General features: G+C 44.0%; 1 protein-coding gene across 1 annotated transcript in view; it reads left to right on the top strand.

Annotated features, from left to right (window-relative positions):
• Positions 1 to 23,443, top strand: part of LOC141997698 (adenosine deaminase-like) — a 38,769-nt gene extending 15,326 nt beyond the window's left edge. The window contains exons 2-11 of the mRNA XM_074970136.1: positions 2,228 to 2,289; positions 5,892 to 6,014; positions 6,526 to 6,669; positions 9,101 to 9,216; positions 11,280 to 11,404; positions 15,595 to 15,666; positions 16,060 to 16,161; positions 17,885 to 17,952; positions 18,471 to 18,600; positions 20,238 to 23,443. Coding sequence (XP_074826237.1) covers positions 2,228 to 2,289; positions 5,892 to 6,014; positions 6,526 to 6,669; positions 9,101 to 9,216; positions 11,280 to 11,404; positions 15,595 to 15,666; positions 16,060 to 16,161; positions 17,885 to 17,952; positions 18,471 to 18,600; positions 20,238 to 20,342 — 1,047 coding nt within the window. The 3' untranslated portion in view covers positions 20,343 to 23,443. The remainder of the gene's footprint in view (positions 1 to 2,227; positions 2,290 to 5,891; positions 6,015 to 6,525; positions 6,670 to 9,100; positions 9,217 to 11,279; positions 11,405 to 15,594; positions 15,667 to 16,059; positions 16,162 to 17,884; positions 17,953 to 18,470; positions 18,601 to 20,237) is intronic.
• The last annotated feature ends 205 nt before the right edge of the window (positions 23,444 to 23,648 follow it).

Genomic DNA, 23,648 nt, shown 5'->3' with positions numbered 1-23,648 from the left:
TGCTTTTCGCTTTCCAAAAAGTCATTTTTGGTGAACATGATCCCAGGAGATATCAGAAACAGCCTCTGTGGGAGGCCCATGGTACAGAAGAGCATTTGTTTACATGTGCTTCCAAGCACTGGTAAATTGACACTGAACATTTATTATAAAGAAAGATGTAAGCCATGCCTCTCTCCTCTCCACATGCCTGGAATTAATTACAATATCTCATCCCATTCTTCCTCTGTAATTGTGATGGACTTGAGAACTTCTTCACATTTTCCTTTGCAAGTCTCATTCTCTCCCAGTGTTCCCAGAACAATTGTATTTGCACACACAAAATATTACTTAAACATCTTATCATCAAGGTTTTTTCCCCTTAATTTTGTGCTTTCCAAATCATTTTTATCAACTTTCTCCTAAATAATTTGCAACATCCACCAAATGTTGAAAAGGTACCAGTCTTCCATTTTCCAAGAGGTCTTGCTCCTAGCAGAAATTATTTATCTTTGAAAGTGTGTGGCAGCAGGGGTTTAGAATTAAAGGTGATTAGGCCCATTACACATGAGACAATAGCGCAAAACTAAAGCACCATTTTGAAACATGATCAAAGCAGGAGTAGCTTTTGGTTGAGAAATTGACGTGCTTGTGGAATGGTATTCTCGGCAAGCAGAAATCAGGATTAGTCAGCCTTTAAGACCGTGGTTCTCAAGAAGGGGTACGTGTACCCCTGGGGGTACACAGAGGTCTGATGGGGGTGTGACGAAGTGGGACTGTTCTTAATATTTTTCTCTGAATATTGTGGGGGTGCCTCAGTTTCCCCTAATCAGTTCTTAAGTATCTAGGTGGTGGGATAAGGGTGTATGATCGTTGCAGAGGGCAGGTGTCTGGACACAGAGAATGGCCGACACCCTGTTTCCTGGCAACTGATGGCCTGGCCCTTCCCCCCTGCAAGGTGATAGCTAAAGGGTTGAAGACGAAGAGATCAGGTGACCTCCTGGCCCGGGAAAGAGACAAAGCCCAGAGGAGGAAGGGCTGTAAAGAGTTTCAGTTTGGGACTGGCTGGGGAGGAGGAGTGAAGTGCAGACGTGGTTGTCTGGCTCACTGCCCCCCAAAATGGACCTGGCTGAGGGGTCCTGTTCTCTGTACCTACAAGCTCTGTTTTAGACCATGTTCGTGTCATCTAATAAACCTCTGTTTTACTGGCTGGCTAAGAGTCACGTCTGACTGCGAAGTTGGGGTGCAGGACCCTCTGGCTTCCCCAGGACCCCACCTGGGCGGACTCGCTGTGGGAAGCGCACGGAGGGGCAGAGGATGCTGAATGCTCGAAGGTCAGACCCAGGAAGGTGGAAGCTGTGTGAGCTTTTTGCCCTGCAGACAGTCTGCTCACAGATAGGAGACTTCACCAGAGTCCTGCCTGGCTTCATAGGGAGCAGTCCCAAAGCATCACCTGGGGGACTCCATGACAGGGGGTACATCAACTCATCTAGATATTTGCTTAGTTTTTCAACAGGCTACATAAAAAGCACTGGCAAAGTCAGTACAAACTAAAATTTCATACAGAGAACGACTTGTTTATACCACTCTCTATATACTGTACACTGAAATGTAAGTACAATATTTATATTCCATTTGATTTATTTTATAATTATGTGGTAAAAATGAGAGTCAGCAATTTTTCAGTATTAGTGTGCTGTGACACTTATATTTTTATATTTGATTTTGTAAGCAAGTAGTTTTTTAAGTGAGGTGAAACTTGAGGGTACACAAGACCAATCCGACTCCTGAAAGGGGTACAGTGGTTTGGAACGGATGAGGGCTACTGGTTTAAGAGATTATGAATATCAAGATGGAGCAGGATAGAAGCAAATGTTGCTCCCCCGCCCCTACTTATTGGGGGACCAACTATGAGTAGGACAACTTCCTGAGCAGTGTAAACGTTCCTGGAAACAGAGTTTGCTTGTAAAGGAATGTTAAAAATGTGACCTCCAGGAAGAACAATGAATCCAATTCTGTCAATTTTCAGACATTCAATAAATAACTTACACTTATCAAGTATCTTTTCTATATTGTGTAGCTTTCTATGTTCTCTCTCTTAGCTCCCATCTTGTGACTCCACCACACTGGTTGTATTTGTAGCATCTTCTGATCCAGAGATTACTTTCACAGTTATATGAATGTGTCATTGTTGTGTCTTTTTTTAAAATTTTATTTATTTATTTATTTAATTTACTCATTTTTATTACAGGTAGAACTTCATGTCCACCTGGATGGAGCCATTAAGCCAGAAACAATCTTATACTTTGGCAAGTGAGTTGTTTAAGAATAACAATTTGCTTCAGTGTGTTTAGCTGGGTGCTTTGATTTTTAAAGATTTCCTGAACAGAGGCGCCTCCATATAAAAAGGAAAGCTCCTAGAATTTGGCCCTGTCCTTGCTGATTAGGCCCGTGTTAGCTAGAATTATGTTTATACATCCTTTCCATTAGCAAGATTCTAGCTGACAAAGACAAGGATTTTTTGTTTACTAAGCCCTGCCAACAGTCTATCCTATAGATCACTGTATATCCCCGCCCCTGATTCTGACATCCCAATTCTCAGACAAAAAGTTCTCTGTCCATGCCCATTAGGGAAACTCTGCTTGAAATGTGCAAACAACAAATGGCTGTCACTAGCATGTCCTAGTCGGAGTGTAGACCAGTGCTGTGACTGAGTACATGATGCACAGAGCTGACCACTTTCTAATAGTGTGGTAGGGAACCTGGACTGAATTGGTGTCAAATATGTAACCAAACAGTGACCTAGTGCCCCTCTCCTTATGCTCACAAGCCACAGAGCTATAGACAACAACATGAGCAGGTTAGATGAGGAAACAGATTTTGTGGTCAGGCTTCCAAACCAATTTAGAAAGAATGAGTTATTAGCCCATTTCTAAATATATCCATTAAACAGCACGGTGTTCTGTCCCATTAATAACTGCAAGAGTTCTGCAAAGTGCAAACAACCTTAGTGCACCAGCAGTGCCACTGGCTGTCCCTCGTAGTTGACTGCCAGTTCCGGGTCTGCAGAAAGCAATTGGCTGGGTTAGTTGTACTTGCCACACTATTAATGCTAGTATTTGTGTTTTCAACAGAGGTTTTCTCTCTCAGCACTCAGTGTAAATTTTCTGTTTGATCTGCCTTGCCATCTCAAAACCAGGCAGATGGTATAATTCAGGCTGTGTGGATAACAGATATTTGGTTCAGGGGCACATCTGGAAAAAAAATTGTTTTTTTGGTTGACCTGAAATGAAAATGTTTTGAAATTTTTGCCAAACTGAAATGTTGGAAAAAATGGTTTGTCATGTCAACCATAATATTTGGTTTTGATTTTGAAATTTTTAAACTTCTTAAAATTGAGGGACATTCCAAAATGAAGAAAAGTTGAAACTTTTATTCTCAGCATGCCAAATTCAAACCAAATCTATGGGGTCGGGGGTTTTTTTGGCTTTTTGGAGGAGGGAAAAATTGGTTCTGCAGAAAAACAATTGTCTCGTTCTAGTTGTAACACATTGCCAGGGAAAGTCTTCAATGCTATGGCTTCATTGCTGATTTAAGCAAGAAGGAGCAGATGTGCTCTGTCGGGGAGGCAAACTCTGGTTAATTGACGTATACACTTGATGATGAGTGGCTAGATAAATAATTAACAACTTGAGGACCTGGCTCTCTAATTTTAAACAAGATAAACATGAATCTTCTTCCAGGAGTAAACGTTTATTTAAACGTAAAGGACATTGGCAAACAATGCCAGATTTCTTAAGTATGGCAGAAACCCCTCTGATCAAGAACGTCATGATTAGGTTGAATCTAACAACCAGCCTTTGCAGGTTCTTGCCCATGTCCCAACAAATAACACTTCAACATAGTTGAGGAGGCTTTAGCCATGAAAGCAATTTCCGGTAAAAATGGAATAGAAGTGGCATGATCTAAGATGGATGGATTTGAGGATTTGATAAAATATTTTTGTATGGGAAAAAAATTACTTCTCAGGCCATGGCTAAGGTGCCTTCAGAACATACCCTAGTTTCTGCGATGCAGCCAAGATAAATATTCAGAAGGTGCATCAAGAAAATCCTTCTCATTAATTGCTGGATGCCCCTTTGGTATGTTGTATAAGAATTCCCCTTGATTTCACCCATCTGTACATATTGTAGGATCAAAGGAGTGGGTTAAAGATTTCAGTGTATGGATAGGTATCCTGTGCATGTGAGGGATTCATTGACACATCTGACTCGCTGGAGCTCTTCTACTTCCTTATGGCAATGTGGGTGATTGGGTTGTATGGTTACCTGGGGGATTCTCTTGACTCGTGTAGATTGGAGTGTCCATACTTCAACCACCAGAGGGAACTGTGCTGGCAACTTGGCAGGAGCTCAGGGCTGCCCCATGCTTGTATAAAATGGAGGTGACTGGAGCTATTTTCATGTCTGCTATAAAGTTGGCGCCACCCAGCAGATAGTGCTCAGTTCAGGGTAGAGCAAAAATGCATGCTGGTTTTTGTGCAGGGACAGCATTTTGTGGGTGCAGTCTAGGAGTCTGCTTTGAAAATCTGGCCCCAAGCATAGAATGCTGCTTGTGATCATGACTTAGTGATCGTGACACGAAAACTGCTTGGTACAGATCAAACAGCAAATAAATAAAGTTGCTGGGCGGTGATTGACTCAATTTGACTACATCCAAATAATGCAACATTGTAGTGACACGTGAGAGAGACTCTGCATTGGTGCTCTAAGTCTTGTGTTTGCAATCCCTGCCTAGACTCCCTAAAAGCACAGGTTTGAATTCTGTCAGGCTTGACTTCACTCATCCACCTTTTATGGTGCATATGTTGACTTCCACACAGTCTAGTGTGTCTAAGTCTTATATCTTTATATGTGTAGACGATCCCAAATTACCCTGCATCCAGCCCACTGTAGTTAAGTGTACCATAGACAGAGAAAGGCCTGCAGGAAGGATTTGAATGAGGATAGGATAAAGGCCTGTTCACGGGCTCAGGAAGGGCAGTGTTCAATGTAGGGCGTGGCTTGGAGGTGTCTGTCATTTAAACTGGACAAACGATGTGTCATCAGAGTGGAAAGGGCAATGTGGAAAGAGTAATCCTTAACGGTAATGAATGATGTATGCTGAGTGCCAGGGTCTTAATCTGTGGTAACTGCCTTTGAACTCTGAATGTAGTGTAGATTTCCTACACCACAGAGCAATAAAACATGTGTGTACATTGAGCAGAGGAGCAATATCAGTCACGCTATTTTCCTGCAGATAGGTTGTGTGGTTGGCTGTTGGAACTGGAGAAGGCCAAGGCCTTGGTATTGAGATCTGGAGCCTTTCCCCTCCAGCTCACAAGCTCAGAGACAGCCCACTTTTGGTAGCAATGGAAGGGCTTTCCTATCTGGATGCTCTTTGGTGGCTTCTCTGTGAAGGGGCTTGTGGGTGTCAGCCTTGGTTCACAGTGTAAAGATTTCCACATCAGAGAAACGACATCACAATTGTTCGCAGCCTCAGCAGAAAGGTCAAGGATTGACTGGCTCTTGGAGACTAGTAACAGGCAAACCTGAGAAGGTTCCGTGGCTCAGTTCAGATAAAAGCAATCTGATGTTTGGGAGCTCTTGAGCCTATATAAATGGGGCTGGAAATTTCTTTCTTGAAATAATTTGTCATTTATGCTTCCAGGACTAGGAAGTACCAAGGCATCAGGAAAAGAGAGGTTGTGTTTGGCTCAGTTTCTTTGGATAGTTCTGGGTCTGTTGTTGGTGATAGAGATCAGAGTCCTCTCTTATCTGGGTGGGGCTCCAGAGGCACATATGTGAGGTACCTTTTTTCTGTGCTGTATCCGTTCTGTGGAGAAATAGAAAAGTGAAATGTTTATCGATTTCTAGGAAAAGAGGAATTCCGCTCCCTGGTGACACTGTTGAAGACCTCTTGCAGCATATCAGTTACACGGAGCCACTCACTCTCACCCAGTTTCTAGAAAAGTTTGCTATCTACATGCCTGCCATTGCGTAAGTAACTTATTGCCTGGTAACCGCTGCAAGTTTCTTATCGGTCTCAGGCGTCTGCAAGCTAGAATTGCCGATTTGGGGCTTGAATGGTCCTGAGAATGCTTGCTTGGGAGACTCTAAGCTACAAAATGTATTCATTTCCCTTTACTATGATAATGATGATTGATAACATCATGGTATTTTATTTGCTTATCTGAAAAAAATCACTGGTTCCTGGGAAGTGGGGGAGTAGGCTTTTGCCCAGCTGGTTTAGAGATGATGCAGTCAGTCCTGGCACCATGCAGGGAGAGAAGCTAAATGACTCACTAGATAGGTCGCTTCCAAGCCAAAGGACTCTTGCATTCTAATTTCTCTAAGTGTGTGATGAATTTTCATGTGCTGGTGAGACGGGGATGCCTCTTGGGAAGCATTCAGACCCTCAGCAGGTGCACTCTCCCCTATCTTGTTGATCAGCAGCCCATAAGTTGCTGAGAACTCATAAATCAGACTAATCCTGTTCTTTTCCTTACAGGGGGGACCGCGATGCTGTGAGAAGAATAGCCTATGAGTTTGTAGAAATGAAAGCAAAAGAAGGTGTCATCTATGTTGAGGTCAGGTACAGCCCTCACCTCCTAGCCAACTGCAAAGTTCATCCTGTTCCATGGGGCCAAGAAGAGTAAGTGAATCCATAAAGTGTAAGACTGTGCCAACACAGCACGCTGAGATCTGCGCGAAAGCCACTGACCAGCAAATGGAGAACACAGTTTTGCTCCTGGCAGACAATAAGGAGGATCTATAACTTGAGAGCCAGATTTTCATGGTTTTATATGCATAATTTTGTGCCTAATTTACATGTGCAATTACAATAGTTGTATAGGCACATAACTAATTGGACACACTTGCTGGTAATTACCCAGTGAGCAAGCACAATTTTGATAATTGTGCATAGAAATTAGTGTGTGCAGTTCTGCTCCGAAACAAAATGTAGAGCTGAATCCATACAGGTGCATTGGAAAGCACAATTTAGGTTACACTAATATGCCTTAACAAAGATATACACTAGTAGCTGTTTCATCTGTGCTTTGGTAACTGCTCCTTCTCCTGTCTTCCCACTTCCTCAAAGGCTTAATAGCAGAGTGCTGTAGTGACGTCTCGATTATCTTTTTCCAGAACATGCTTCCGCATGCTAACTATTGAGGGTTACAAGCAAAACTAAACTGCTGTTGTCGAAGTAGATGAACCAAGTAAATTTTGAGATGGGGGGTGTGTGTGTGTGTGTGTGTGTATATATATATATATATTGTATATATATATATATATATATATATATATATATATAACAAGAACGTCTGGGGGGGGGGGGTAGGAAAAAACAAGGGGAAATAGGTTACCTTGCATGACCCAACAATTTCCCCTTGTTTTTTCCTACCCCCCCCCCCCCCCCGACATTCTTGTTAAACCCTGGATTTGTGCTGGAAATGGCCCACCTTGATTATCATACACATTGTAAGGAGAGTGATCACTTTAGATAAGCTATTACCAGCAGGAGAGTGGGGTGGGCGGAGAGAAAACCTTTTGTAGTGGTAAACACCCATTTTTTCATGCTTTGTGTGTATAAAAAGATCTTCTATACTTTCCACAGTATGCAGCCAATGAAGTGAGCTGTAGCTCACGAAAGCTTATGCTCAAATAAATTGGTTCGTCTCTAAGGTGCCACAAGTACTCCTTTTCTCACTGAGTTCACTGAAATTTGCAATGACTCTCCCCATCCGTACAAATCAGTGAGGTCCCACTGTTGTCTTCAGCTCCGTGCTAGGCTTCTCCTTGCCTGACCTCAGTTAGTTAATGTATAATCCAATCCCTGTTTATATAGAACCAGAGGAGGGCAGCACATCTTTTATTTCTATCTGGAATGCAGTAATAGTCATGTATACGCTTTTCCTTCCCCCGCCCCCCACCCCTCTAAAAATGTTGTTCTTTTGGTAACCGCTCCATCTGCTGCCCTCTCCTGAGGACAACTTGCCCCAGGGGCATTGTCTTGTCTTTGTGTGGGGAAATAGCTGTTAGATTTTTGGCTTAAGCTGCTCCCCCTTAAAGAAGTCACCAGAGTTCAGATACACATCCCCACCCCAACCCCCCATCCAAAATGTAACCTTTTCTGCCAGCAAAGTTAGTGGGCTGAGCCTTTGGGAGCAGCCCTTGTAGCTCTCAGTCTGTCTTTCTATGTCATCTGTGCTCTTTAGAACAGCGTGTCACTAAGTAAACCAGCACTGAGCTTTGCAAGGAGACTTCTGGGATTTCTCACAAAACATGGTTTGAGGCTTCTGCTGCTTTTTGTGTCACACCACTCACTGCTGCCAGGATAGTGCAAAGCTCTGCATCGTAATCAGACTTTCTGGCCAAAAAATAGAAAAGGGGAAAAAAAAGTTCCTCTTCCCCAGCTGGCAAACTGGTTCATTTACTCAAAGAAATACGGTGATCTAGCGCGGGGTTTTTGAAAGTGCATCTCTCAGGCCAACATGCATCCCACGCAACCTTGCCGTGCCACCTCCCTCATCCTCCAAACAGATGTGGGTCACTGAGGACCGATGCATCAGATGAAGTGAGCTGTAGCTCATGAAAGCTTATGCTCAAATAAATTGGTTAGTCTCTAAGGTGCCACAAGTACTCCTTTTCTTTTTGAGGACCTCAGTTACAAAGGAGGCTAGTGCTGCATATAGGTGCAAAGGGAGATTCACAGATGCACCTAAGGGAGTCGGAGGCCTAACCTGCTTAGATACTTTTGTAAGTGCTACTAAGGGCCTAAATACCTTTGTAAATCTGGCCCTGAAACTACAGTTCCTGGCAGACCGTGCTTCCTCTTGCTCTGAGGGGGTGCAGTGTACTCCTTTTTTTTATATAAATCTGGCCCTTAGCTTTCTGGCATTTTGCCAGTGTGGTCACATTGGTTGGGCAGTGTTTGGATTCTCCTGTATTTTACAGCATACAGCAATAATACAGCCAGCTCAGTGATGTTACATTAGGGAAGCAGTTTCTCTTCCTCTGGGATTGCTGAGGTGTTGAACCTCACGAGCTTGCTAGCTAACTTCTAAGTTTTCTTCCCACAGGGGCGACCTCACTCCGGATGAAGTGGTTCACCTTGTTAATCAGGGATTACAGGATGGAGAAAGGAATTTCAACATCAAAGCCAGGTCTATTCTATGCTGCATGCGCCATATGCCAAGTAATGTATTACAGTTCACCTGCTGCTCTGCTCCCTCCTTTCCTGACCCTTTGAGGGGTGTGTGAAATGCCTTGAATTGTGATCCTTTGGGGAAATGTTAGGGAAGCATCAGTTGCTCAGTTCTGGTTTGAATGTTGTCTCAGTGCCTTGGGAAGGTGATGGCTATTTCCCATGTAGGTGCTGGTGGAAGAGAGAGACGGAGGGAGGAGAAGACACTCTTCATACGCACTCAGTGATTTCCAGGTCTTTTCTCTCTGGGGAGGGGGTAAATCTGACATCTCCCCAGTCTCAAGATTGAAAGGTACCAGCTCAGTTTTCCCTATTTCTGCAGAAAGCAGTTTCTAACCAGCTTAGAGTTGTGCTCAGGTTAGTCTAAGCCGCTTTATGGGGTAGGGTACATGCTCTGGCGTATCAGATGAATAGCAGCATCTCTTAAAGGTGCAAAATAATGGTTAAGTGGAGTGTGCGTTGTTCATTTCCATTTCCTGCAGCTAGCTTTAGAATAAAAACCAAGATCTGGGTAGACTGACGCAGGACAGCTCCAGCTGGGGTTCGAGGAGATGTGGTCTGGTTCAGAGATTGCTCTTTATAACTGGGATTCAGGGCAGACAGGTTCCTTGTGAAGAGACTATTAGTTATGAATTGAAAGACCATGTATAATATGTCTTCTTCTAATTCTGGTATTAAACAAACCAAACCCTTGAAATACACTGCTTCAATCCATACTAGAACCTCATTCAGTATTATTCCCTTCCATGATAAAGATGGGGAAACTTGAACTCCTAGTTGAGAATGAAACTAACTTCTGGACTCCGTTGGAGGGTGGCGTTGGAAATGTTTATCCTCTAGTGCTGTTCCCAGCATCCCAAAGCACAGTGTAGAACAAAAATGATCAGCAGTTAAAAGCAGTAACGAAGGTACCTACCAGTACTTCAGGTAAAGCTGCAGAGTAGATGCTCAAGTTGGAAACATTCCATGGGCAAGGAGAACAATTATATAATGACTGCACTTCCATTGTCTGGTTATGATGAGGGCTAACTAAATAACCTGTTGTTTCCATACTCTATGCAGGACCAGGTCCAAAAAACAGGTGAAATACGCTAAGCCACGTTCACTAAAAGCCAAAATTTTAAATGTATGTAGGTGCCTGAAAATGCAGCCTGGCGCCTAGTGGGATTTCGAAAGGTGCCTGAACATTTTTGAAAATCCCACTAGGTGCCTATCTGCATTTTATACTCCTGGGGGCATTCTGCACTAAAAAATTAAATTCTGTGCACAATATTTTAAAATTCTTTAAATTTTATTTGTCAGAATAACACTACATAATCACACCAGTTTCAGTTATTTTGGTAACTTATTTCAAAATACCTGTCAGCAAGTATGTCTGTAACAATACAGACAAACACAAAAATTCCTCCAGGATTAGAGAATTAAAGAAAACCCTATGACATCCAGTTCCTGTTTCTCTGTTCCCTTCCCCCCGCCCCCAGAGCCCAATCAAGAGTACCAGACACCTACAATCCCTCCCACCATCCAGAGCCCAGCCGTGGCCCCCTCTTGATTCCTGTTACTAGAAAAGCCCCTTCTGCTTTCAGCTCTGCACAAAGCATTGCCCTGCGAAGCGAAGCATTCTATGGGTACTGTGATAATGAGAAAGCAGGGGCTTGGAGCTGGGAGTTCTTCCCATACCATGTAGTCAGGCACATACATTCTAAAGTGCAAAGTCACAACGTAATACAATCTACTGGGGCTGACTCATGGAGTTTTGCTCTTGTCAAGGGCTGTAATGATAATGAAGGGCTGCCCCTTGGAAGGCCTAATAACCAGGGCTAAAACCTGTCATGTCTACCAACTTTACAGGCAGTGAGCTCACTTGTTAGTGGGGCTGTGACTCTGGTCTGTAAATCTGGCTCTCGGGTTTTGTTGCTTTTATAGGGCTTCAAACTCAGGGAAAAATCCCAGAAGGCAAATTAACTAAATTTTTGTATTCATGTGAACAACCACATCTGTTTAGACAAGAGCTCAGGGATGTTTTTCTTAAATCCTGCTGCTCTTCTTTCCAGGCTGGTCATTGGAGGTGGTAGAGCTGTGTAAGAAATACCAGAACAATACGGTGGTAGCCATAGACCTGGCTGGGGATGAGTTGTTGGTGGCTGAGACCTTCCCAGAGCATAGGAAGGCTTATGAGGTTTGTTCAATTAGCTTCTTGAAAAATCTTGTATCAAATTCTTTCTGGTTAGTGCAGAAACCGCACAGTACAAAGGGGATCTGGCAAGTAGTTCAGATCCAAAGTGGCCTGTAAGACTTATACATGTCTTAAAATTACTAGAAGTGTTTTATTGGCATAGTAGAAATATTACTTTTAATTTGGTTTTTAAATTAATTATAGAGTATATACAGGATTTAAGTATAAAGAGATGTATTTATTTCAATGTGTTCCAGCTGCATTTACAATTTTGGTTCTTCAGCGTTGAGCTGGTGCACAGAACCACAAAGTGAAATTGGTGGTAAAATGATCATGCATTCAGATCCGCCTGGGCGCTCCAGTGAATCTGCATAGGGCTGCCTGCTTATGTTGTTTTACAGGATCAGAACTCCATATCAGACATGAAACTGGCTAGTCCCTCTTCACTGTCTCCGGATGAGTAAAATGCAAAAACTAAATCAATCAGATAAACAGTGTAAACATATGTTCAAATTTTTTTTTCCATTGTAATAAACTAAGATGATGGTATTGGAGGAGATTTCTTTCCTCAAATGTATTCTTTTTAACTAGACGGTGTTACTTTACTGTAGCTTAAAAAGGAAGCCCCATGCAAATATCTCCCATCTGTGTATAAGGATTTTAGGACTCTAGGGGTGTTTGTATTTTAAGAAGTTACATGATTGGCATAGGTCAGTGGGAGCTGAGGGTGCTCAGGAACCCAGCCTGAGAGGACACTGGATTTAAAAATCGTGCTAGGTGTCAGATGATTGGTTGAGGTAGAATCAGGAATATCTCAGGGGTATACTGTTGTAGTTAACAGTCCGACTGCCATCTGTGGTTGTCATGGGAATCATTACAAATGTCCTAATGTGAAAGCAAAAACTTGAGAGCGAGGGGAAGAGTATGGAAGAAATATACTTTGTTTTGCATGGCCCTGAACTTCTTTACTTTCATAATCGGTGTCCCCTTGCATAAATGCCCAGTGCCATTTTTGAAATCCATGCAGTTTCTCACTTGCTATCATCTTTCCATTAAGCACTTATTCATAAGGTATTACTTGCGTAGCAGTTTCTTATCCTTTCTAACATGCTGAAGTTCCTTGTCATGAGCACTAATCAAGCAGCTGTACCTTTATCTTGTGCAACTGTTATACTTGCATTATACAAGATGAATCAATTAGTTGCTTATCACGTTACATCCAGGTAGTTTAAAGGCAAATAAAACAAGATGGAAAATCAATTAATATCTAGCTTGCCTATGCGTGGGGTCTCAAAGTCCAAATTTCTCAACCCAAAGGATTTGAATTGTTCTTGTCTGAAAGCCAGCATCTCATTCAGACTCAGAGAAACACGGAAGGAACAAAAGCTCCAATTTGTCAGGCTTTCTCAGCCGACATGAAAGTAGAATGCTCTCTTTCTAAATTGCCCTGACACTGGAGCTTCACACATCAACAGTAACATGGATAATATGACTTATGAAATGAGAGGCTTATGATGAAGGGATCCAATGTCTGCCTTTGGACCCATGTTCCCAGTTTTCAGTTGTGTTGCCATTTAAACTCTGGCTGGGAGAAGTCAATGACTCTCACTACAATTGGGGATAGTAGGGAGAGTTCCGTTTGTGACTTGCCTGCAGTAGGTTGTGGGGAGATCATGGGAAGCCATGTAAAGATCTTGAAGCTGTGACTTTAGATAATTAGCTCGTGCTAAAGTCCTAGGTAAGTGATGTTATAAACCAAAGAAGCATGCAGAGAGGAATGGATAGTCTCCTTGGTTGGGAAGTTCTGGGTTATTTAGAGTCAGAGGATGCTATTTGGAGGGGACGTCTTTATAGCAATCGAGGGGTGTGATTGCAGTTCATGTAGACATACCTGAGCTAAGCTTTAATCCAGCTATCTCAGATCGTGGAGCAGCGAAGGTGTGAGAGCACATGCTTCTGTGCAGACCTGTCTATAACCCTGAGTAATTCTTGGGCAGCTACCCCACACTGAAGCATGCACTGCTGCAGCTTCACTGCTCTGGAACCTGAGCTAGCTAGATTAAATCTACTCCCGTATGTCTACCCAAGCTCCAGTTGCACCTGTGATTGTGGTGTAGACATACCCTGAGAATGGAGGTGTGGGAGAGATTTCTGGCTTCCCCAGTGCACACCCCCACACCCACAGAAATTCCTGCCCATCTCGCTGTTTTCTAATCTGTATAGTGCACCAAAGAGGGATACATAAATGAACAATAAAAGCGAGCAGACACATCTGCTCTTTCATTAAGAGCTAGTAACTGGAACTGATGGAATGGAAGGTGCCATGTGGGGTTGGAGGTAGAATCTTGGAAAGCAGCAGAACCAGTTGTCTCTGCTATTGTCTCTGTGCAGTACGCCACCCCTGACCCCCAGACGGTGCCACTCTTTGATCACAGACGTTAGAGGAGATAAACATAGTTGTTTTCTCTGAAAAATCCTCCTGCAAGCTGCAGATCAGGTTAATTTGCTTTATGCACGTGACCTTGGTAAAGCGAGCTGGCAAAATGATGGGAATTGGGCAGGCAGAGAGACTCGCTCTGGGCGTGAGTGCCCCAAGATCTGGCCTGTGCATTTAACACACGTTGGAAACAAAATAGTGTTTAAATCAAATCTTTGTTTATCTTTAAGACCTCTGGCTTCAGAGCCACCTCCTGCAGTTTTGACACAGTCAAAGCTCCCATAGACTTCAGCAGGAGTTTTGCCAGAGCTTGGAATCTTCTGTCTTTTAAATTGTTGACTCTGGGTTCTGTCAAACTCGTTGCTCGGAGCCCTAACCTGAAGGCCTTGTCATGCTTCATTGAAGTCAATGGCAAAACTCTCATTAACTCTTACTTAATCAGTCTTCGGGATCAGTAGGAGAAGTGTTGCACTCTGATAGTTCAAAGCCCAGTCCAAAGCCCTCTGGATCATTCCATAGATATTGGGGGGGGGGGGGTTGGATTAATCTGTTCATCCTCGGAACTCCCCAAATTAGCAGTTTCTGACACAAATGAAAGGCCAGTGTGAAGGGAAAGACTGGTAAGCTTAGCCCTGACTGAATGGTCAGCCTTCGGGGTAACTGAGTCCCTATTCTGTGCAGGACTTGTGACAAGTGTGTGTTAAAACAAAGCTATCAGTGCAGACACAGGGAGTCTCGATTTAGTTTCAAGTAGACTCATCTAGGGCTTTTCGTATTAACATGCCAAGCGGAGCCGTGTCTTACCCAGTAGTTCAGAGCAAAGCCTGGATATGCAGTGGCTGCAAACTAAGTGGAAAATTCACAAAGCACCTGAAAAATTCAGTAATACAAAACAGCAACCTCCTGAAGGGGGTGTGTGCATGTGCATGCTGCCTCTGGTAAGATCCCTATAACATCTGCTCAGTGCCCATTCACATGCCCAGGACTTTGGGGTTTGGGATTTCCCAGATCCATAGAATCCTGTTTTGTCACTGATGAAAGGTGCCAGGCTGAGAGCCCCCCTAGACATCAGGCCCTGAACAGGTAAGGCTCAGGTCACAGCAGTGGGAACTCCCCCCCGCCATGTCACCTCAGCCAGCGTGCCTCGTGGGGAGGACCATCTCCATGGCTCAGTTAGTCCTTGGCCTGTCTGCTGAGACTGCCAGCAAGAGAGATAGTTGTACGGTAGTTGTTGGGGTGTTTGTGTGATGTGGACATCAGGGACTGGACTGAGACTCACCGAACTCGCTGCATGTGGGCTATGAATAACTGGCAGCTGGCCTGCTAGCCCAGCCTTAACTCCTACATCATTGCCTTCTCAGAGTCAATGATCTGTTTTAAAAAAAAAAAAAAGTTATTTGAGAACATCATTCATAGCTACATATAGCCAGCACTAGGGAATGAATTTGCTTTCATTCCCTAGTGCTGGCTGGGCTTCCCAGACACTCACCTACCCAGCTCCTACGCTGTCCGAGATTGGTAATTGATTTTCTTCTTGTTTTGATTGTGTTGCTCCACAGTCGTTACTCCTGGGATTGGAGCTCTCCGCCTAATGGTCTGTTGAAAGCATTCGCTCTGTCTTGAAGGCAGAGAGTAGTCGGTGGTGGGGTTGCTGTCCTGATAGTTTGTTCACATCCCTTCCCCCACCTGCCCCACCTCTGTGCCTCCTCAAATCCACAGCAGCGTTTTCACTCTTGCTTCATGTGGGCTTTTCCAGGAAGCTGAAAGATGTGGCATTCATCGCACTGTCCATGCTGGGGAGGTTGGGGCACCGTCTATCATCCAGGAGGTAAGAAACCCCAGCGCAGGGCAGTAGAATAAGTTACAGCAGAGCTGCAAAATACTCTGTATTGTAATGCAGGGGACAAAGGTAGCTAGGGCCAAATCCTGGCCCATCACTCAATAGCCTCTTGGAGCCAAATCCCCCCATTGCTTTAAGGGAGCAGAGTCTGTGCATCATACAAAGAGGGAGCCAGAGATTGAGCCTCATATAGCACTTGGAAGGAGCAGGCTCTCCTAGGAACTGGGCCCCCATGTCCTGCATGCAGGAGTGGATTGGAGTCCTGGTTTGGGGCTTGGAGGGCTCAGGAGCTCCTGTGAGCTTGCCTGATCCTCTGGGGAGTAGGAGTCAGGCTCTTGCACAGAGCTAAGAGAGACTTTACATGTTTTCTATTCTCTACAGGCAATCAATGTTCTGAAGACCGAGCGGATTGGCCATGGCTACCATGTCCTGGAAGACCCAGCCCTTTATAGGGAGCTGTTGGGTAGGAAGATGCATTTTGAGGTAATGACTAATTCTGCAGGGGTGGCAGTTGTGTAACGATCATCTTGTTCCGTCTGAGAGTGAGAGATGAGCTTTTGGGTTGCATGACAAGTCAGCATTTTGAACAATGAACATGGACGTAAATGCCTTTACTATAGGGGTGAAATTGCTGCCACCTGGAGTCCAAGTGCTAACAGCGTTTAGAGTGAAATCCGCTCTCCACACCACAGTTTGAATTTAGCTGAGGTGCTTCATGGAAACCAGACATACAAGGCTCCAGCATGTTGCTAACTGGGCTGTTGAGCAGAAATGCAATGTCACCAAGGGGATACAAGTCTGGATCCTTCTCTGTGCTGAGTGCCAGAGGTCACGTCATGCTCAGCCTTGGGGAAAAGGAGCCTGTATTATTTAGTCCATCTTCAGCAGATGCTTGGAACAGCACCGGCTCTCTGAGTAGAACGATGCCTTTACCCCTTCCCAGGCAGAGGATGAGTGGCGATGGTGTTAGGCTCACAGGAGTCACAGGTGGGAGAGTGGTGGCAGGTGAGATGTTGAAGAACCTGGTGGTTCTAAAAGGTTCCAGCTTTGGGAGCATGTCTTCCTCAGATGTGCAAAAGAACAAAACCCAGTCTGGGCCCTTAGTGTATACTAACTAGTACAGTAGAACCTCAAAGATACAAACAGCAGAGTTACAGGCTCACTGGCCAACCGGACACCCTTTGGAACCGGAAGTAATCAGGCAGCAGCAGAGACACGCATGCACAAAAAGCAAATACTTTGCTGACTCGCTTTAGCCCTAGGACTCGGGGCTTCAGCCCGGGGGCGGATGGTTAGGGCTGCAGCCGCAGGGTGAGGGGGGGTCAGGGCTCCAGGCAGGGGGTGGGTATCAGGGCTTCTGACTCTTGGGAGCACCAGGGCTCAGGACTTCAGCCCCATGGCTCCTTTCCTGGCTTCAGCCCCAGCACTCCCCCTGGAGCTAGAGCTCCAGCGCCCGCTGCCCTGCTGAAATGGGGAACGGAGCCATGGGGAGCCCTGGCACGCCCTGCGGGGCAGAAGCCGGGAACAGAGCTGCAGGGCTGAAGCCCTGAGCCCAGGCACCCCCTGCAAGGCTGAAACCGGGAGCGGAGCCAGGGACCTGGAGCCCCAGCGTTCTCCCCAAATCTAAAGTTCTGAGCCCTGGTGCTCCCAAGGGTCAGAAGCCCTGACCCTTCAAACCCCCCCCACACACACACACAGAGCCTTAAAACCCCCTTCCCTGGGGCTGCAGCCCCAACCCCACCAGTGGTTGAAGTCCCTAAGGTCTTGTTCAGAGTTATGGACATTTCAAAGTTACAGGTAATCTCCATTCCTGAGGTGTCTGTAACTCCGAGGGTCTGCTGTAAAAGCGTCCTGAGCAGATGGCTGTGGTCACTTTCCTAGCCAGGCTTTTCTTTATATATGGCAGTCATAGGTCACTGCTTCCTCTGATGCAGGCTGTTCTACGAGAATGGCTGCGGTGGGGTGGGAGGGAGAGGTAGGATGGGAATGACGGGGGCTTCTGTGCTGGGGCAGAAACACATAGCCGGAAAATAAGAGCTCAAAAATGTTTATATCCAGCAGGCATGGGGGTAAAGGCTTGTTGCGGAGGCTGAGATTTAATGATCATTATTTGTTTTCACAGAGCTGTAAATGTAAATGGTGCTTTTCAGGCCCAGCAGTATTATGGAAGAGACTGACTCTGCCTTTTTTTTCCGTACACATATAGGCCTGTCCTTGGTCCAGTATCCTCACCGGAGCATGTGATCCAGATTTCGGGAAACACCCAGTAATTCAGTAAGACGTTTAAATATATTATTTTCAAGTAACTAACTCAGACTTCACTTATGTATAGCTGCTTTATTACTTCACGTGAGAAGCAAGTCCTAACCACTTGTCAGAGTATTGTGCATCAGCTAAGGGACCAGTTCAGAGGCACTGTAACAAATATGCTGATAGATTTTTATCCTTAGAGAGAGCTTTCTGCCCGCCTCAGGCCCCTGCTTTGAGCTGACAAGGGGCTAAGCCCTGGATTGCAGTGCATTGCTGTCTGGCTCTGGAGTGGGTAGTGGGATCAGACACTTTGAACATCCGTCCAACAAATGATTTGTTGTTGCATTTAAAAAGTAGGGTGGCAATAGCAATGTGAAGTTTGCAATGCAAACTACAGCTTTGGTAGGAATTTGTTTATTTAGCTGGATACAAGTAGCCAAACTTGGTGGAAAGCTGTGGGGTTTTTAGTGTATTTTACACTTGGAAAAACACAAACTGTGCGAACTCTAATATTTGTCCCACTTTAAATTCTGTTTTCCCAGGTTTATGAATGATAAAGCCAACTACTCCCTGAACTCTGATGACCCGCTCATTTTTCAGTCTGCAATTGAGACTGATTACAAAATAGCTAAGCAGTTCCTGGACTTCACTGAAGAGGAGTTGAAGAGAGTGGTAAGTTGTCTTGGGATGTTCTGTGCAAAGCCGTGTGTTGGAGCCTAACATGATCCATTTTTTTCTGAGATAAATCTCATTTTTAAACATGAAACCAGAAGAGAGTTCAGCGGAGTTAAAACTGTGGGGAGAAAAAGCTGAATTATGTGGGGGCACAACAGCAGTGTGAAGATAGGGTTTTTTCTGAGTCCGCTTCAGCTGGTGGGGGTGGAGGGGCGCTGGCCAGCACTGAGTCATCGTGACGCATACCAATGGCCATCTGGAATGAATGCCAAAAACAGAGTATAAGTTCTATGGGTGTTTAGACCAGGATGATCTGCAAAGATGCAGCACACTTGACTAGCTTGCTGCATGGAACTTTAGTAAGGATGAATCAAGATGAAAATTGTTCCCTGAATAGTTCCTCAGACTGCAATTGAGCAACAGAAGGTGGGGATGTTGGTCACAGGTCGCTCGCTGCCTTTGACTGTGATCACATGTGCAAAAATATGGACATGTGTGTGTTCAATGGGCGCCTGCAATTAGCCCAATGTAACTGCTATGCAGCAAACCATTTGGTTACAAAGGGGCCATTTGCTTTTGCCATTACTTATAGGGTCACATGGTGTCTGTCATATTTGCATGCAGATTGGCATGAGCAGTGTCCTGAAAACCTAATAATTCTGTTTTTCATCTGCCTTGTACCTAAGATAAAGGGACAGAAAAATAGTCTGATAGAACAAAAACAATGAGGGGTCCTTGTGGCACCTTAGAGACTAAGGACTCCTTATTGTTTTTGCTGATACAGACTAACACGGCTACCACTCTGAAACTAGTCTGATAGTTTCACTTCTTTGTGGGTAACCTCTGATGCTTTCCTGTTTCACCGTTAGAGGTGCACTGCGTTGAAAGGAGATATGTACTGTCCAGGCATTCATGCATCCTACCATATCTTGGAAACCAGTTGATTTTCTTTCTGTGTGTTGAAGATGAATTTGCAGAATGCAGCTGTGCAGGAGAAAGCACTGGGCCTGTATCAGGGGACTCATTTAAGGAGCAAGAGTCTGTCTTCCTGGAGAGTAGACTTATGCGTTAGTTCTTCCTTCCAGCTGTAGAAAGTTCTGAACTTTATACCGTTAAATCCATGGGCAGTTTTGCTGCAGGCTCCTGCAGAAGACGAGCTGTTCCTTTCTGTTTAATGAAAGGAAGCTTATAAATTAAGGGGAGAGAGACGTTTTTGTAAATTGTTAAGGGAAGCCAGTAGTGAACTTTGTTACAACAGCAGCATATCAGGCAGGGCCTGATCCAAAACTCATTGAAGTCAATGAGAGTCTTTCCCTTGACTTTAATAGGCTTTGGATCAGGCCCCTGAACTGCACATCCTGGAACCCGATAAAGGAATTTAAGACACATTGTTTATCTCCTGCTTTTTTTTAAGCCCATTACAGATCCTGAGTAGGAGCAGGTTCCTTTGAAAACTGAGGCTGCTGAAAAGAGCTCAAGAGTAGCAGTGCTAACAAAAGTGTCATTTGACTTACACCAACTCACTCACTAGCTCACACTCACTGATGCACAAAGATTTGTGCACGTAGAACCCCACACTCACACTTGTGGGTATTACCCAGCTATCTCAGTCTTTTTTCTTCTTTTCCTCCCAGAACATCAACGCAGCTAAGTCCAGCTTCCTGCCTGAGAAAGAAAAGAACGAGCTTCTCAGTAAGCTGTATGAAGCCTACGGGATGGTCCCAAACAACCCATCCTAATCCTGCTTCTACCAGCCGGCAGGTTGCATTCACCTCTCCCCATGTGTGCTCGACTCCTCTTTGTTTTAGTGGGAGCATTTGGGGAGGAGGTGCCATGGTATTACTTTGCTGATCTTTACAGTCCGAGGCATACACTATAAAGCAGTATTTCCATGGTTCCTACCGTATATACCTACATACAGCACCCACATACTAAATAGATATCTGATTTCCTAGATTTCTGACTCTCAAATGTACAGGTGGAGTTTTCTGGCATAATTCCATTGTGCTTATGCCAGTTTTGCTCTCATTTACACCAGTTTTACATCCTGGTGTAAATGAGAGCAAAATAAGGCCCTCTTTCTTTGTGGTGGTGGTGGTAACATTTTGATGTGACTTTTTGGTGCTCTAGTTCCCTTGCTGATCTACCTTAGTCCCTCTTTGCACTACAGAAGTAATCATGTTGAGCTGCAGCTGTGGTCAAACCATGGTAAAAGACAGTTTTTTCCCCACCTTGCTCGTGTGCTTCAAACTGGGTGAAATTGTTTCAGCAAATAGTTTATTTGCTGAAAAATGCAGCTTTAATCACCCCAGAGCCATTCACGAATTTCTCTTGCATTTGCTGAATACAATCTGAAAATGCCAGTGACCTAACTCAAAATGTTTTGAATTTGGCCATTTGTCTAGTGTGCAGAGGCCAGAGAGGACCTCCCTTTTACAGGCTTTAGCCCATTGGTTAGGGTACTGTCCTGGGGAGGGCTGCTCAGGCCTACTGATAAGACTGACTGGACCAGAACCCAGGCTGAGCACAGCTGACCTGAAAGTGTCAAGTCTTTTTCAGAACGGACCTCCTGAACCAATCCCCACCTGCATCATCACCGCCACCACCTTGTTCTTAGGGCTCGGCCTGGTAGGAGTTTCCTACTCCCGACTCCTCCTCTCTGGCCACCTCGTGCCCATGGTGGTGCCTGCGTGTCCTACTCTGCCAGCTGCCCCCACCTCGCTGCTCTGAGTGTGCTGCAAAGTGGGAGGTATTGCAACTTGTCAGCATGCTCAACCCAGAGGGTCAGGTTTTTTCAGATCTGGCCCTGACACACCTACTCTTCTGGGATATGGGAGACCCCAGTTCAGTTCCGCTCTCTGCCTGATGGGGAAGAAAGAATTGAACATGGGTCTCACACATTGCAGGAGACGGCCCTACCCACTGGGTTAGGGGATATTCTGGTGTGGGGCTTTCTCTGTCTTGCCTGTGAAAGCTGTTCTGTATATAAATAATTAAATAGTTGTTAGAGCTGGGACTTCAGCTTGGGTCAACATGCTAGGTGAGCGCACTAACAACCAGACTGTCAAGTCATTTTCACTTTATTCCTAGTCCAGTGACTCTTCATTGACATTCAAAGTGGCAGTTCATAGTCATTCATAAAGACATTGAATGTAAGTGAGAATGACTCTATATCCGGATGGGTAGGGCACTTTGCTGCAGTGCAGGGAGACCTATTCAAATTCCTTTTCCACATTTGACAGAGGGGGAACTGAACTCAGGTCTCCCATCACTGGGCTAAAGATAAGTGAGGTGGTCATCCTCCCCCCAACTTCCACCCGGCATTTCATGATTTCTTCTTTGCTTTTGACAGATGCCCCAAATTCAAAAATGTCATGTTGGAATTAAACCTTTTGCTTCAACTTGACTTTTCAACTTTTTGATTCACCAAATTTTTTTTTAAAATACTTGTGTTCAGTTCAACCCAAAATGAATTCTTTTTTAATTTTCTCAGAATGGCCAGTGAACTGAAAAATCCATTATTCACCTAGTTGTAGTGTGCATGTTTATAATCATATGAGAGAACCTGCTTCTGACACTGGTAGATACCTAAATAACTAGTTTATTCTTGTTTGTATGGCTAGAAAAGACAGCGTTAAAACACAATTTTGCCATAACTGTATGTAAACAAAATTTATTTTGTATTGTAAATGGGGACTAATAACAAGATGGAAAATGCAGCAGTGGTTGCACTTAGGCTTTCTGGTTGCAGAAATATAGGAACTTTTTTTTTTTAATTTAACAATTATTTTGTACTTTTTTTCATTTATTTAAAAAACAAAAAAACCTGTGTCGCAAAACCTTAAATCCTCAAAATGTCACTGCAGATGAGAGCATATACCTCGGCTTCAGGACAGCTGGGGGTCTGTTTGGGGAGCCCAGAGGCCTCCAGAGGTTTGCTGCATGTACATATAAAGTTAGTGCACATCTTTACAATTTCAGGACAAAATTCTCCTCTCAGATTCTCCCCTCCAGCATTCTGCACTTTGCATGTGAGTCAAACTCCCAGGGGCTGAATTTTGTTCTTACTCTAGTCTATTTTTTTTTAAAAAGATTCTTTAAAATGTGGTTAACTTCTATGTTCAATCTTTCTGACCTGAGGAAACCTTCAGACACTATTAGTAGAATTAAGAGAATAAACTAATGAGCTAAGGTCCAATATATTGTTAAATGTCCCGGGTGCCACAAGTGTTTCAGAAGGTACTTAGCAGAATTCTTGCTGGAAGTCCTGTCTTTAGTATGTTTGAGAATTTACAAAGAAAATATTAACATAATTCCAATGCCATTTTGGTGCATTATGACACTGTTCTCCTTTTTATGCAAAGAAATTATTACATATTTGATTGACAGTAGGTTTCAGATACTTTTACCTAAGAGTTTGTAAACAGAGCTGAGAAAACTGGGGGGCAGGGAGTAGGGAGAACTCCAGTATCACAAGGGGTTACAGAGACCTGGACCCCAAAGCTACCAACACCAAAAAGTTGCCTTTGATAAAGGGCTACATTCACCATTCTCCTAGACATTGGAAGACGGCTGGGATTTCCTGCTCTGATTTCAGACATCAGCAAGCCAGTGATGGGCTTGATTTTTTTTTTATTTTTTTTTTATAAATGAATACAAAATGCTCTTCTCTTAAATACTTTGTGTGTGTATACACAAATATATAAATGAATTATTTTATTTTTTTTAAAGCTAATGATAAGTTGTCAGTTTTAAGAATGGTTCTAACATTGTCATCCACAATCTTTTTTTGTTTGGAAATCTTTCTTCAGAAATAGCTTGTGAGGAACAGCTGTTTGCATTCTGGAGACTCTAAGTGAAATGTTGTTCTGGTTTAATAAAATAACTTTATATTTAAAAAAATAATTGTATTTCTAATTTCTGCTTAAAGAGCTAAAGGGAAAATGTCAAATTCTGCACCATAATTCTAGCCAAATGTGACCCACATTGTTAGAACCTGGGGGATAATGCGCTCTGCATTTTTTTTATATAAGTATCTAATAGCA

Source organism: Natator depressus, chromosome 13 (assembly GCF_965152275.1).
Source record: "Natator depressus isolate rNatDep1 chromosome 13, rNatDep2.hap1, whole genome shotgun sequence".
Classification (NCBI taxonomy): domain Eukaryota; kingdom Metazoa; phylum Chordata; order Testudines; family Cheloniidae; genus Natator; species Natator depressus.
Note: the sequence above shows the minus strand (reverse complement) of the source record. Positions and strands in the feature narration are given on the sequence as shown.